The sequence below is a fragment of the Lipotes vexillifer genome, unplaced genomic scaffold (genome assembly GCF_000442215.2).
Source record: "Lipotes vexillifer unplaced genomic scaffold, Lipotes_vexillifer_v1.1 scaffold306, whole genome shotgun sequence".
Lineage (NCBI taxonomy): Eukaryota > Metazoa > Chordata > Mammalia > Artiodactyla > Lipotidae > Lipotes > Lipotes vexillifer.
In genome coordinates this window covers 3,159,224-3,175,517 of record NW_006789814.1, presented here as the reverse complement: position 1 = coordinate 3,175,517, position 16,294 = coordinate 3,159,224, and the positions used below count along the sequence as shown (strand labels likewise).

The 16,294-nt window shown below is 35.6% G+C and overlaps 1 protein-coding gene across 2 annotated transcripts in view; it reads left to right on the top strand.

Annotated features, from left to right (window-relative positions):
• ATF7IP2 (activating transcription factor 7 interacting protein 2) overlaps window positions 1-16,294 on the top strand; it is a 63,401-nt gene that overhangs the window by 28,381 nt on the left and 18,726 nt on the right. For both annotated transcript variants that reach the window (XM_007462835.1, XM_007462836.1), the window contains 3 exons: window positions 9,466-9,536; window positions 10,626-10,687; window positions 11,136-11,196. In XM_007462835.1, coding sequence (XP_007462897.1) covers window positions 9,466-9,536; window positions 10,626-10,687; window positions 11,136-11,196 — 194 coding nt within the window. The remainder of the gene's footprint in view (window positions 1-9,465; window positions 9,537-10,625; window positions 10,688-11,135; window positions 11,197-16,294) is intronic.

Here is a 16,294-nt window from a genome sequence, read left to right as displayed (position 1 = left end):
ACAACTTACTGAAGGCTTAGATGATGGTTAGCATTTTTTAGCAATGAAATATTTTAAAATTAAGGTATGTATTATTTTTTTAGACATAATGCTATTGCACACTTAATAGACTATAGTATACACAGTATGGTATAGTAAACATAACTTTTATATGCACTGGGAAATCAAAAAAACAAGTGATTCACTTTATTGAGATATTCACTTAATATTGTTGTGGTCTGGAATCAAACCCGCAATATCTCTAAGGTATGCCTGTATTTGTTTTAATTTGTTTCCTTCTAATAATGAAATTAAGCACTCTTTTATACTTGTTAGCCATTTGGATATCTTCTTTCATAAAGTTTCTCTAAGACTTTTGCATGTTTTTCTTGAGTTGCCTGTCTTAAAGTTTTTTATCAGATATATTGACAACAAGTATCTTTTCCCATTCCAAGTCTTTCCACTTTCATAATAGTGCCTTTATATGTATTGACCCTTCTTAATTTCAGTGTAGTCTTTTTTTCATAGATTATGCTTTTCTGATGAATGTTCCATCTGGTTTTGACTATTTTCTCCATCTTTCCTCAGTATTCTTAAAACTATTCATCACAGTTTATTGGGGTTTTTTTGTTTTGTTTTGTTTTGTTTTGCAGTATGTGGGCCTCTCACTGTTGTGGCCTCTCCCGTTATGGAGCACAGGCTCTGGATGCGCAGGCTCAATGGCCATGGCTCACGGGCCCAGCCGCTCCACGGCATGTGGGATCTTCCTGGACCGGGGCACGAACCTGTGTCTCCTGCATCGGCAGGTGGACTCTCAACCACTGCGCCACCAGGGAAGCCCAGTTGTTTTTTTTATTTCAAATGTCCTTGTTTTATAACTCCAGTACCTCAATCATCTGTACATATGTTTTTGTTTTTCTCTGTTTCTAGTCATTTGATTCTGTCTGTTAGTGTGCTTGATAGTTGGTGAGGCTCTGAATAATATCTTTCTATAGATGAGATTTATTCTGTTCTCTGGCAGGTAGAGTAGGGCCTGGTCACCTAATCTGCTCAGGTAATGGTATAAATTCAGGCCTGTTGTTATTTTGGTAAGTCTATTATATCTACTTCACTCTGGCTTTTAAGATGTAGCCCTTAGTGGATTCCAGCTGAAAGCTTGGAGTGTTCACCAGGGCCTCTCCGCCTTGGTGGCTTCTAAATCTTTACCTTTACCTCCTCAGCCCAGAATTCCAATGAGATTTCCAAAAATTTCACTCTGATTTTTAGTCTTTCTGCTTAATGTCTTAGACTCCTTAATAACATTATATTTGATATACTGTAGCAGCAAATAAAGATACTTAAAACATTAGAAATATAGAAATATTAAATGAAGAATTTTGAGATTGAGAAGAGATTTTGACTATAGTATAATGAAAAGAATTGCTTATAGTTGTAGTTAAGCAACAAAATAAATACAGCTATTAGTCTTTCATCCACTATATTGACTATTATTGAATACTAGTAGAAAAAAAGTATATACAAAATAAACTTTGTAAGTTGTGTTAAAGGCCAAAAATGAGTAGAAGAGTAAAATATTATTGATAACATTTAGATCTGAACTTTTTTGTTGTTAATTGAACTTAGAAATAATAGCTTTTGTCAGAATCTTTTATTGATAAATTTGATATGGAAAAAATTATTGAATTTGTTTAAAAGTGCACATGAAAAACAGTTGATTTCACAAGATGGAAATCAGTGTGTGGGAAATGTATCCTTCTGCTCATGAAGTATTAACTGCATAGGAATTGTTCTTTTGCTGTAAACAACCAGAAAACTAGACTAAAGAAAAGAAATTGTGTTTAGACATTGTTCAACAGGGAGCACACAATTATGATCCCTGTGAGAAAATAAACAAAAGAAATGCACCCTACCATTGTGCCAGTTCTGCCTGGAGGCATTTCCCAAGTTGAAAAGCAGAGGTGGGAGGAGCCCAAACAGCCTGGTGGTCTTGGTGCATTTAGATCAGATATTGGAGAATACGAATTATCTAGAATTTGTGAGGCAGAGCAACAAAGAGAGGTAATTGCATAAAGGTAGAGCTCTGGAGATCTGCAAAGGGAACCCCTTGAATCATTGGAATGCAGATCTATATGTGCAAAGCATGAAACTACAAGAGGCTGGGGCAAGAACCACTGAAAAGAAGAAGGCCATACATTTTTTGGAGGTTGCACAGGGCTGGGAACATTTTGCTTTCTCACTGGCTGTAATGAAGAGACTTAGCATGCACCAACAGGTAGAGTCCTTGGATGGGTGTAGCTGTAGTGAGGCTAAATTAATTCTGGACTAAAAGACTCCAGTGGACCTACCCCAGAAAGCTAAAAGGACTCAAAGGAGTTAGAACTAATCATGGGTAATTTAACTGTATGCCAGAACAAAGTCCAACACTCTGATAGAATGAAACATCATCCAACAGTGTGAATTTAACAATGTCTGACATCTAATAAAAAATTACCAAGCATGCAAAATATGAAAAGTAACCCATAACAAGGAGAAAACCAAAATGATAGAAACAGAATTAATATGGTTGTTGGACTTAGCAGACAACATAAAATAGCAATTATCAGTATATTCTTCATATCTAACAACATAGAGGAGAATGTCAACGTGATAGAAAAGGAAGATGTAAAAAAAAAAGACCCAAATTGTACTTCTAGAGATGAGAAAGACAATAAAGTGAAAAGTACATTGGATAGGATTAATAACAGAATAATTACTGGCTTTTTAAAAATCAATGAAATACCAGAAACTGTTTAGACAAAAGCATGGGGAGAAAACAGGCTAACAAAAAAATGAACAGAGCATCAGAGACTTGTAGAACAGTATCAAGTAGTCTAATATATGTATATATCATTGAAGTCATCACTAGGCAGGGGGGCAGGAAAATATATCTAAAATTTGTCCAATTCTAAACCCATAAATAGAAAGGAAGAAAGAAAGGTTAACAAAGCTAAGCAGAAGCATAAAGGAAAAGCACATCATAACCAGACTACTAAAAATCAATGGTGACAAAATCTTAAAAGCAGCCAGAGAGAAAAGACACATTACGTAGAAAGGAACAAAAAATAAGATGAGAATTCTCACTGTAAACTATTAAAACTTTAGAGATGTCGAAAAGGAGACATCTCTAAAGTAGTGAAATGGAGAGACATCTCTAAATCATTAAAAGAGGAACTGTCTACAGTTTCTACAGTTCTACACTCAGTGAAAATATCTTTCAGACGTGTACAAGAAAATGGACTTTTTCATACTCAAAAAAAGTGAAAGAATACATCAGCAGCAAAATTGCACTACAGGGAATGCTAAAGGAGTTTCTTCAGGTAGAAGGAAAATAATATCAGATGGAAATTTGGATCTATACAAAGGTAAAACTATGAAGAGTGCTGGAAATTATAAATATGTGGATAAATATAAAATATTTTATTGTTTCTATATAGGGTATAGTGTGTATAGGGTATATATAGTATATATCACACTATTCCTTTGTACTATGTGGTGTGTATATATATGTTATATATAATACTGGTTGTCTGTAGTATTTCTGTGTACAGGCAGCAAACAGTTGGAATTTTAAATTAATACCATTTACAGTAATATCAAAGAGTATGATATTCATAGGGGTAAATTACCAAAATACATATAAGACCTAACTCCAAAACAAGATTTCTGGTCCAGCCTGTAAGGTGTCATCACTCCATACTAACAAGTAAAAGCTGAACAGACTGAATAAAACCGCTCTTCTTTGATCCACCAGAGAAGTAAGGTCATAGAACAAACTACTGACACCCAAGTTGGAGAGAGAAACAGGCGGAAACAATCAAAACGTCCTGGAAGTGGAGCAAAAACCTCCGTGGCAACCACTGCTGGGGTAGGGAAACCTAAATTGTAATTGCTGGAGGCTCAGAGTAAATAAATCTCAGAGATAAAAACTCCAAGGGGTCGGGGTCCAGGTAAGGGGGGGGGCACAATTTTGTGAGTTTTACCTCTAGAGCTCTACTGATCTTTGCAGTGAATATTGAAGAAAAATCCTCTCATGCTTCCAGCAGGGGGCAAGATAAAAAGAAGCTTTTGAAATACACCAGAGCACTCTGTTCTTAACAAGGCCTGCCATCAGGAGAAAGTATTACCAGAGATTAACCTACCTGGAGGAAAGGAAATATCTAATACCTACTCCCTCCAGCCTTCCACATGGAGGAAGAGAAATACCCAACTCTAGCCCCCTCTAGCCCTCCTGTCCCACCTAAGAGGGGTATGGAGACTGGGATGCATTAATGAATTTCATACTCTAGGGGCACAGGCTCATTAAAAGACTGAGACCTACTCATAGGACTAGTAGAATGCTTCCCCTTCCCCCACATTTTACCACTACATTACTAAAGGCATGTTTACCATAGTTCCTTTTACCCAGTACATCATGTCTACCTTTCAACAAAAAGTTACATATTAAAAACATATTATAAAAAAAGACATATTAAAAACCAGAAAACACAATTTGAAGAGACTGAGCAAGCATCAGAACCAGAGTCAGATATGGCAGGAATGTTCAAATTACTAGACCAGGAATTTTTTTAAACTATGATTAATGTGCTTTAATGGAAAAAGTAGACAAAATGCAAGAACTGTTAGGTAATGTAAGAAGAGAGATGGAAATTCTAAGAAAAAGAAATGGTTGAGATCAAAACTACTAACAGAATGAGGAAAGCCTTTGATGGGCTCATTAGTAGAATAGACATGGCTGAGGAAAGAATCACCAACCTTAAGAATATGACAATAGAAACTTCCAAAATGGAAAAGCAAAGAGAAAATAAAAGAGAAAAGCAACCCAGAATATCCAAAAACTTAGGACAACTACAAAGGGAGTTATATATGCATAATGGGAATTGCAGGAAGAAAAAAGAAAGGAACAAAAGCAATATTTGAAGTAACAGTGACTAAGAATTTCTCCCAAATTAATGTTAGACACCAAGCCACAGATCCAGGAAGCTCAGAGAACACTAAGCAGGATAAATACCTAAAAGTGTACACCTAGACATATCATATTTAAACTTCAGAAAATCAAAGCTAAAATCTTGAAAGAAGCCAAGGAAAAACACCATACCTGTAGAGGAGCAAAGGTAAGACTTATATTCAACTCCTCCTTAGAAACTATGCAAACAAGAAGAAAGTAGAGTGAAATATTTAAAGTGTTGAAAGAACAAAACTTAGCAACCTAAAATTCTTTACAGTGTGAAATTATCTTTCAAAGGTGAAGGAAAGGGGCTTCCCTGTGGCGCAGTGGTTGAGAGTCCACCTGCCGATCCGGGGACACAGGTTCGTGCCCTGGTGTGGAGGATCCCACATGCCGCGGAGTAGCTGGGCCTGTGAGCTATGGCCGCTGAGCCTGCGTGTCCGGAGCCTGCGTGTCCGGAGCCTGTGCTCCGCAACGGGAGAGGCCACAGCGGTGAGAGGCCCGCGTACCGCAAAAAAAAAAAAAAAAAAAAAAAAAAAAAAAAGGTGAAGGAAAAATAAACACTTTCTCAGGCAAACAAAAATTTAGGGTATTAGTTGCCGGTAGATCTGCCTTGCAGGAAATGTTAAAAATTCTTCACAGAGAAGGAAAATAGTATGTCAGAAAATCAGATCTACATAAAGAAAAGGAAGATCATCAGAGAAGGAATGAGTGAATATAAAATAGAATGTTTTATCTTTCTTATTATTAATTGATTTAACTGACAAGAGTTTGTTCAAATTAATAGCAACAATGTATTTGATTATGTATGCTTGTGTGTGTGTGTGTGTGTGTGTGTGCATGCTGCATTCACGCACTTATATGTAAGTGAAATGAATGGCAGCAATGATTGAAAAGGAACAGGAAAGAGGAATTAGGAATATTTTGTTATTATAAGGTACTTTTATGACTTGTGAAGCAGTATAGTATTATTTGACAATTGACTTGGATTAGTTGTCAATGTATATTGCAAACTCTGGGGCAACCACTAAATACAGAAGTATAGTTTGCTAAGAAAGGAGAGAAAATGGAATCATATAAAATGTAGTTTTATTCATAACTGCCAAAACTTGGAAGCAACCAGGATGTCCTTCAGTAAGTGAATGGGTAAACAAATGTGGTATAGGGTTGGCCAAAGTTTCCATTGGTTTTTAAGTAAAAATAAAAGAAACATTTTTCATATTCACCAAGAACTTTGTTGAACAACATATTCACCATTTTGTTCCACTACCTTCTGACATTTTTCAGGCAACTTCATAATTCCATCTTCCCAAAACTTGTTACCTTTTTGAGCAAAGAACTGTTCCAGGTGCCTTTTACAGTCTTCCAGGGAATTGAAATTTTTTCCATTAAGAGAATTTTGTAAAGAGTGAAATAAATGGAAATCCAAAGGTGCAATGTCTGGTGAATGCAGCAGATGAATCAGAACTTCCCAGCCAAGCTGTAACAGTTTTTGCCTGGTCATCAAAAAACATGTGGACTTGGGTTACCCTGATGGAAGATTATGCATTTTCTGTTGACTAATTCCAGATGCTTTTCATCGAGTGCTGCTTTCATTTGGTCTAACTGGGAGCAGTACTTGTTGGAATTAATTGTTTGGTTTTCCGGAAGGAGCTCACAATAGAAGACTCCCTTCCAATCCTACCATATACACAACATCACATTCTTTGGTTGAAGACTGGCCTTTGGTGTGGTTGGTCGTGGTTCATTTCACTTGCCCCACGATCTCTTCCATCCGCATTGTTGTACAGTATCCACTTTTCATCACCCGTCACAATTTGTTTTTAAAATGGAATGTTTTCATTATGTTTCAGTAGAGAATCGCATGTGGAAATGCAGTCAAGAAGTTTTTTTTGCTTAACTTATGTGGAACCCAAACTTCAAGGCGATTAACATAACCAAGCTGGTACAAATGATTTTCAACGCTTGATATATTTTGAGTGTGTCGGGTATCTCTTGCCTGGCATAATGTTAATTGTTCTTAATTAATGTCTTGATTTGATCTCTATCAGCTTCAACTGGTCTACCCAACCGTGGAGCATCGTGCAGCAAGAAAATCTCCAGCACGAAACTTTGCAAACCACTTTTGACGTGTTTGATCAGTCATAGCACCTTCTCCATACACTGCACAAATCTTTTTTTGCATTTCAGTTGCAAATAATAAAGCATAATGTGCCGAAAATGTTGCTTTTTTCTTCCATCAATATCAAAGTGGCTTCACATAAATTTACCAATTTTGATAAGTTTTTTTAAATGCATGCTGATACGGCAGCTGACACAATACAATCTAACAAAGTTGTTTTGAGTGAAGTTAAAGACGTCTAAGCACTACTAGATCCATCTTACGGAAAAAACCAAACAAACGTTTTGGCCAACCCAGTACATTGAGGCAATGGAATACTGTTTAGTGCTAAAAAAAGAAATGATCTATCAAGCTATGAAAAGACATGGAGGAAACTTAAATGCATATTATTAAGGGAAAGAAGCCAATCTGAGAAGGCTGTATACTGTATGATTTCAACTATATGACATTCTAGAAAAGGCAAAACTGTGGAAATAGTAAAAAGATCAAATGTTGCCAGAGGTTGGTGGGGAGGGATGAATAGGCAGAGCACTGGGGATTTTTAGGGCAGTGAAACTATTTTATATTATACTGTAATGATGGATACATGTCATTATATACTTGTCAAAATCCACAGAATATCCTAACACTAAGAGTGAATGTTATTGTAAACTATGAACTTTGGGGGTAATGATGTTGTTAACGTAGTTTCATCAGTTGTAACAACAGTACCCACTGGTAAAGGATTTTGTGGGAGGTTGTGTGGGAGGGATAGGGGGTATATGGGAAAACACTGTAGTCAATTTTGCTATAAACCTAAAGCTGCTGTAAAAAAGAAAAACCCAGTTAATAATTTTTAAAAGTACAAAATATTGCTGTGAAAAACTAATGGAAATATAAATATATGGTGAGATATGCCATAAATATATGGTGAGATATGCCATGTTTACAAATCAGAAAATTCATTGTTAATGTCACTTCACCCAAATTGTTTTGTATATTTAATGCACCCTTAACAAAACCGTGGCATCCTTTTCTGTAGAAAGTAACAAACTGATCATAAACTTGTATGAAATGCAAAAGACCTAGAAGGTGAAAACAGTGTTATAAGAGAATAACGTTGGAAGACATACACTACCTGAGTTCAAGACTTACTATAAAGCTATAGTAATTAAGAGAATGGTGTTGGCATAAGGATAGAAATATAAATCAATGGACAAATTAGAGAGTATATATAGAGTCCATTGGTTTTCAGCAAAGATGCCAAGGTAATTTAATGGGGAAGAGAGAGTTGTTTCAACAACTGTTGCTGGAATAACCAGAGGGGAAAAGTGAACCTCAGCTCTTACACCATACACAGAAATAACTTGAAATGGATCATAGACCAAATACAAAGGCTAAAAATTAAAAACATCTATAAGAAAATGGTACAACCCTGTGTGTAGAAAATTCATGTAGCAAATTAAATGGGCTTACTGAAATTTGTGTCAAGGTTTTCTTAACACAAATTCTGATTTTAAATGTCACATTAAAAAAAGTGGAGTCGGGGTCAAATGGGAGCAAAAGACAGTCTCATGACTCAGAATATTCTGTAACCATAATCAGCATCCTTTATCATTGCATAGTAAATATTGCTACTATAGTGATATAGAATAGTGGCAGAATTAATTTTTTAATATCTTTATTTTTTATAGTTCTACATCAGTAACAAAGTTTTAATCAGTTTCTTTTATACATTGTTTCATTTTCAAGAAGGCAAGTGTATGTGCTGGAGTGACTTTTGTATATTTTGTACATTTATATATGTTGAATACTTATAGTTCATACATTTGGATTTATTGTAAATGGATTTCTATTAAGTTTTTTTTTTAATAAATTTATTTATTTTTGCCTGCATTGGGTTTTTTGCTGCTGTGCGCAGGCTTTCTCTAGTTGTGGCGAGTGGGAGCTACTCTTCATTGCAGTGCACGGGCTTCTCATTGCAGTAGCTTCTCTTGTTGTGGAGCACGGCCTCTAGGTGCGCAGGCTTCAGTAGTTGTGGCACATGGGCTTAGTTGCTCTGTGGCATGTGGAATCTTCCCGGACCAGGGCTTGAACCTTTGTCCCCTGCATTGGCAGGTGGATTCTTAACCACTGTGCCACCAGGGAAGCCCTCTACTAAGTGTTAAGGGCCTATGTTTATTGTATATCATGAACTTTCGGTCATATAAATAATTGGTTATACACAGGGTTGCTTGGGTACTTGGTTTTATCATTTTCATTCCACATCCTCCCCATTGTTAGATTAAAACACATCAGTTATGAAATGTTAAATTAGAAGAATTAAAACCATTGATTGCACATCTCAGCATAATCACATTTTATTTATTTATTTATTTATTTATTTATTTATTTATTTCAGTAAAGATGATATCATGTTGATTTCTGTGGAAAGTCCTAATTTGACAACTCCAATTACATCAGATCCAACAGGTATCTTAAAATATGACCTATCAAATCAGAAAGCCTCAAATCAGTATTTGTTTAAAATAGAGAATTGAATATTATCTTTTAATAAAATAAAAGTTTTAATTCTACTCTCAAAAATGTTTAATTTATATCTGTGATTAATATTACCCGAATAAATCAGTGATTGCTTAATAAAATTGAGGTTTCTTGTTAACTTTGTGTTTATCAATTTATGGCCTTTTGTTTCTTTACTGTGTTTAATGGCTTTGTAAATTATAAAACTACTTACCTTTCATATCCATTATTTGTACTTGTTTACTCTGGTCTTGTTGCTGATAGTGATGGTTTATTTTTTGTTTGTCTTTTGTTTTATCGAGTTATAGTCTACTAGTTTGTCTAATCTTTAGTATCTTTGATTTTTTTTAACTTTTATAAATAATACTTCTGTTACTCTTTAGAGTTTCTCATTACACTTAATGTAAAAATCTTTAACCTTAGATTTCCAATAAATGTCCTTTCCCTTAAAATAGCTATCGTTTTTTGCCTCATAATTTCTCCTTCAAAATTCCCCATTTCCTTTTCACTTTTAATATACATTAGAGAGTTTAATTTGCATCTTAATTTCAGAAAGCTTTGTCTGCACTTATATAGCTACTTAATTGCCACTATGATTTGGGCTGTTAACATTGTAAATCAAATAGTTAAGGGATATTAAGCATTTATCTGAGGCTTTTACTGGTTCTGTGAAGAATCCTCCTCAGCCATCTCAGGTGGTCTAGTCTAAAGATACTATGAATAAAAATGTATAAATGTCCAAGTTATTTTCTCAAATGCTATAGTGGCTTACAGATAGATACTCAAAAAAGAGTTACTAATATAGCTGTAAAGTTACAGAAGGAAAAAGTCTTTTGAACCAAAATTAGAGTTTGCTTTTTTTGGACCGGTTCATTGGTCTTTGGAATAAGTAAAGTCGATTGAGTTACATTTTTTATGATTATATAATGGTTAATTAGCATCCCCATTATTATTGTTTCAGCATTCACATATTATAAAGTCCATAAATATTTAATAGTTAATAAACTTGTCAAATGTTCATATTTTAATAATTTTCAGATACTGGAAAAATTACATCAGGAAATTCTAACAATTCACCTGATGCTGAAACTAAAGCTATGGTAGGTATTAACTATTGTCTCTGAATATTGTTTATTTGAATACGTTAGTTCTAGGAACTGTAGTGTTGCTACATGTTGGATGACTCATCTTTGTCATTCATTCTTTGGGAGATTCATTCTCTGAGAAATTAATGTCTCCTAGTTAGCGTGACCAGGTTTCAGTCCAGCTTAAACATTAAAAAGCAAACAGCTAATGATAAACATATTTCACAACCATATTTATTACCAGATTAACTCATTTAGACTCTGCTTAGTTATATTCACAGAAACCATATAGTATTTCACGAGCTTCTCTTTCATAGTAGAGTTAAATTAAGCTGTAAGACTTATAGAATGTTCAATCTCTAGCTTCTAAATAGTAATTTTAAATGATATGTGTTTTATTTTTAAAAAACATTTTCTGTTGAGGCAAAATCTTATTTTTTTAACAACTTTTCAGGCTAAAGAGAAGAAGAAACTTGATTCTGTGATTGATCTAACGAAAGAAGGCCTGTCACACTGTAACACAGGTAAAGGATTTGTCTTTTTCAAGAAAGAGGGAAGGGTAACAACTCAAAATACATTTGACCCATTTATGAAGTTTTTTTGTGTGTGTTAGTGTGTGTATTTAGTAGCTCTGTGCAGTTTTATCACGTGTGTAGATTTATGTAACTGCCACCACACTCAAATTATACAACTGTTCTATCACTACAAGGTTCCCTCTTGCTATCCCTTTATAGGATTTTTTTTAGAGTTTGTTCCCAGTCCCTAAACCCTAGCAACCACTAATCTGTTCCTCACTATTATAATTATATGTTGTTTCATGGATGTTATATAAATGTGATATAATATGTATCCTTCTGATATTGGCTTCTTTCCCTTAGCTTAATTTCCCCCAAGGGTCATCCAAGTTGTTTAGTAACTATTCCTTTTTATTGCTGAGTAGCATTCCATGGTGTGGATGTGTAATAGTTTATCCATTCACTCACTGAAAGACATCTGGGTTGCTTGGGACTATCTCTTTTCTACCTGTGAGACACACCTTTTTTCCTTAACCATAGCAATACTGGCTGTGAGAGGATGCTAGGGCATAACATGAAAATGCAGAGGGAGAGTGACAGCAGTGCCCTTTTTCTCAGATTTAAACAAAAAGAAGTAAAATAGAGTCTTCTGGGGCTGGTAATCAATCATAAGGTTTCATCTCTTAATTGCACTTGAATGGTTATGGTATTCTTGTGATGAAATATTTGATTCCACTTATTAGCATTAGTAAATTAATATTAAAAAATGGAGATTACTACAGGAACTATATAGTCCAGTTCATTCTCCGATCTCAACTGTGGATCCAAACAAAGGTTGGAACCATTGGAATCTTTAGGCACCCCATGATAGAATCAAAAAACCCTTCAGTTTCCAATTTCATGAAGATTAGAATGAATTAAAAAATGAAATTGGAGTCCATAATGAAGTATCATTAATGATTAACAATTTTAACATTAATTTTAACAATTAAGATTACTAAATATTTTTTAAACTACACGATACAGTATTCGAGTTGCAGTAAAATAAAAACACAGATTCATTCAATGCTTGATAAAATAAGTTACACCTGTAATGGGGCTTCACTTTGAAATCGAGCAGTTAGAAAGATAAATCATGCCAATTCATGATGCTAACTCATGATAATGTGAATGTGAATCTGTCTTGTAAAATGTTCAGTTCTGAATAAGGGTATAGTTAGTTAGTCAGATGAAACTTGGACCGTTTCTCATATTCCCAGGCTTGATGAATGGTATCACCAACTCATCCAGTTTCTCAAGCCAGAAGTAAGAGTCACTTTTGACTCATAGATATGCCTCATTCCACTATGTAGTCAGCTTTCAAGCTCATCAGTTGTCTCCCGAAAAGCTAACAGTTGTAGTCCATATATTTCCTTATTTCAGAATTCTATCATCTGTAGTCTATTGCCATAACTTAATAACCAGTATATCTGTCCTAACTTACTGCTTTTAATGAATCTTCTAAGTTGCCACTAAAATATTATTTCCTGTATACAAATCTGGTTGTGTTTTTGTCTTTAGGATAAAATCCAAATTCTTTAACAAGATATACAAAATTCTTAATGACTTAAACCCTGAAAACGTTTCTAGATTTATCTTCTACAGATTCCTTACCTCTTCTTTGATGGCTTCTCAGTAGGTAGTGCTTCTTCTCTCCTTGCCATCACCACATATCCTGTTCTCTTTGCCAGGAATGCTCTCCCCTTTGTACCTCCCCAGGCTTGTCTGATGACACCACTTCTCATCCTTCAATATTCACTTTAGACACTTGTGACAAACTGTTCCGGCAGAAATTGTCATCTTTGCTCTCCTTACCCTTGGTATTTTGTGCATGCCTGTATTATACCTTTATTTCATTGTTTCTGTACGTATCTGTTTTCCTAAAAGGACTTGAAATTAGTTCCAGCAGCATTAATGTTTTTATTAATCTGTATGTTTTCATCTTTTTAGCACAGTGCTTGGCACACAACATACGTTCCAAAAAAAAGGGTTGAATTAATGCAGATTTTCCACTAAATAGTTTTAAAAGAAATGTAAGTTTATATACTGTGAATGGGAGTGTAAATTAATCTTTCTGGAAGACATTCTGTCAATATCAAAACTTTACAAATATGCAAGCCTTGTGACTCAATTCTTTGAATAGTTACCTGAAGAAAATAGGGGAAATATGAAAATGTTCATTGCAGTGCTATTCATGAAATATAAAACTTTGGAAACCCTTAAAGTTCTAGGAATAAGGAATTAATTACAAAAATTAGATTTATATGGTACAACCATATTCAACCATTAAAAATAATGTTGAGGAAGTATATGTATTGATGTAAACATGTTAATATAACGAGAAAAAAGTTATAAAAGTATATATGTAGAGTCATGGTGGAGTAAGTGGGCTCAGACTTAACTTTTCTTCAGTAAACAAGTAGAAAACTAAACAAGATATAAGAAAAAAATTTTTAGATATTGCAGTACAGGACTGCAGTCCCTGAGAGAAGGGAAATGCATGAGATGAGCCCTATGGGCTGCCCCAGCTTTCTTCCTAGATTGTGGTGCACTGATGGAGATCCCAAGCAGAGAATGGCTGTCTTGCTGAGGTAAAGAGAGATTGGCATTCAGAGAGGCTGAGGCAACTGGAATGAGGGGAAGAGTACTATCAGATGAGGAAGCCACTCGGAGAAAGAGCTCCAAGAGGTTAGCATAGGAGTCCTTTTGAGTCTTTGCTGAAATATTAAGTCACACATGCAGAGTGAAATTGCATGAGTCTGAGCAGAGAATGACCAAGGACCTTTACACTAAACAATTTCCAGAGCTCAAACAGCAGTGGGAAATGTTTCAGGTCTGACCAGCCATCATGGTAGATTCTTACTGAATATACGGGTGTAAACTCATCTTAGAGCAAAGGCAACTCTAGCATTGCCCTAATAAAACTGAACTCAGAATTCAACTCACAACCATGTAAAATTCATAATATCCATCATACAATTTTAAAAAGTCACTTGAGATATGAGGAAGAAAAATGGAATCCCTAACCAGGAGAAAAATCAGTCAAAAGAAACAAACTTAGAAATGACAGTTGGCAGAATTAACAGACAAGGACCTTAAAAGAACTGATAGAAGTACACTCAGAGATTTAAAGGAAAGCATGAACATAATAAGAGAAATAAAAAATATAAAAGAACCAAATGAAATAAAAATACTTGAAGTTCAGTGAATGGAATAAATATTATTATATTAATAAATATTAATTAATTAAATATTAATAAATATATTTAATAAATATTATTAAACACCAGAGAAAGAAAAACAAATTGGTATACTGGAAGAAATAGTACATGACTGTATAATTTGGAAAGAAACTATACAAATTAAAGAAAGAATATGAAAAGAAAAGAAAAAAGACTGGGAAAAAGGAATCAGACCTTTAGTAAACTGTGGGACAATATCAAGTGGTCTAACATACATGTATGGTCAAAAGTTTTACAAATTTGGGTTTCCCTGGTGGCGCAGTGGTTGAGAGTCCGCCTGCCGATGCAGGGGACACGGGTTCGTGCCCCGGTCCGGGAAGATCCCACGTGCCGCGGAGCGGCTGGGCCCCGTGGGCCATGGTCGCTGAGCCTGTGCGTCCGGAGCCTGTCAGTTCACAAAAAAAAAAAAAAAAAAAAAAAAAAGTTTTACAAATTTAATGAAAAGTACAAGCCCACCATAACCAAGAACTTCATATATGCAAATTTTTTTTTTTTTGCAGTACGCAGGCCTCTCACTGTTGTGGCCTCTCCTGTTGCGGAGCACAGGCTCCGGACGCGCAGGCTCAGCGGCCATGGCTTACGGACCCAGCTGCTCCGCGGCATGTGGGATCTTCCCGGCCCCGGGCATGAACCCGCGTCCCCTGCATCGGCAGGCAGACTCCCAACCACTACGCCACCAGGGAAGCCCAACCAAGAACTTCAATACTCTGCAGCCAGGATAAATACAAAGAAAACCACATCAAGGAACATCATAATCAGTTCCTGAAAACCAGGGATTAACAGCAACAACTTTAGAGCAATCAGAAAGACACCATATATATAAGATATATAGGGGAGAACAAAGAATGCACAGTTTTCTCAATTGGAACTATGCAAAACAAATCAAATGGCATTATTAAAAGGCTGGGGGAAAATAATTGTCAACCTAGAATTCTATATCCAGCTAATATAACTTACAAACATGAAAGCAAAATTAAGACTTCTGTTTATTAAGATAAACAAAAGTTGCCAGCAAACCTTCACTGTCAAAAATAAAGGAAGTTCTTCAAGCAAAGGGAAAATATAAGATGGAAAGTGGATCTACACAGAGGAATGTAACAGTATGTTTTAGAGTTTATAATTTATGTAGAAGCTAATGTATGCCAACAGTAGTGTGAAAGATGGTCAGAGGAATGGAAGTATGCTGGCTGTAAGGGTGTTACATTGTGAGTAGTATAATGTTATTTGAGGATAGACTATACGTTATTAAAGATACTAGATACATACATACGGCAGTGCCTAGAGCAATATTTTTTTAAGTGCAAGTATGGCTGATAGACCAATAGTGGAGGTAAAATGGAATTTTTAAAATACTCAATCCAAGAGAAGGTGCAAAGAACAAACGACACTAAATAGAGAACAAATTACAGGATGGTAGATTTAAACCCAACCATATTGATAGTTAGAATAAGTATAGAAGGTCTAAACACTCCATTAAAAAGCACACATTGTTGGACTGGGTAACAAAACAAGACCCAACTATGTGGCAACTACATGATGTATGTTAAATATAAATATATGGATAGGTTAAAATTAAAGGGATATAAGAAGATAAGCCATGCAAAAACATACAAACAGGGCTTCCCTGGTGGCGCAGTGGTTGAGGATCTGCCTGCCGATGCAGGGGATACGGGTTCGTGCCCTGGTCCGGGAAGATCCCACATGCCGCGGAGTGGCTGGGCCCGTGAGCCATGGCCGCTGAGCCTGCGCGTCCGGAGCCTGTGCTCCGCAGTGGGAGGGGCCACAACAGTGAGGGGCCCGCGTACCGCAAAAAAAAAAAAAATTGA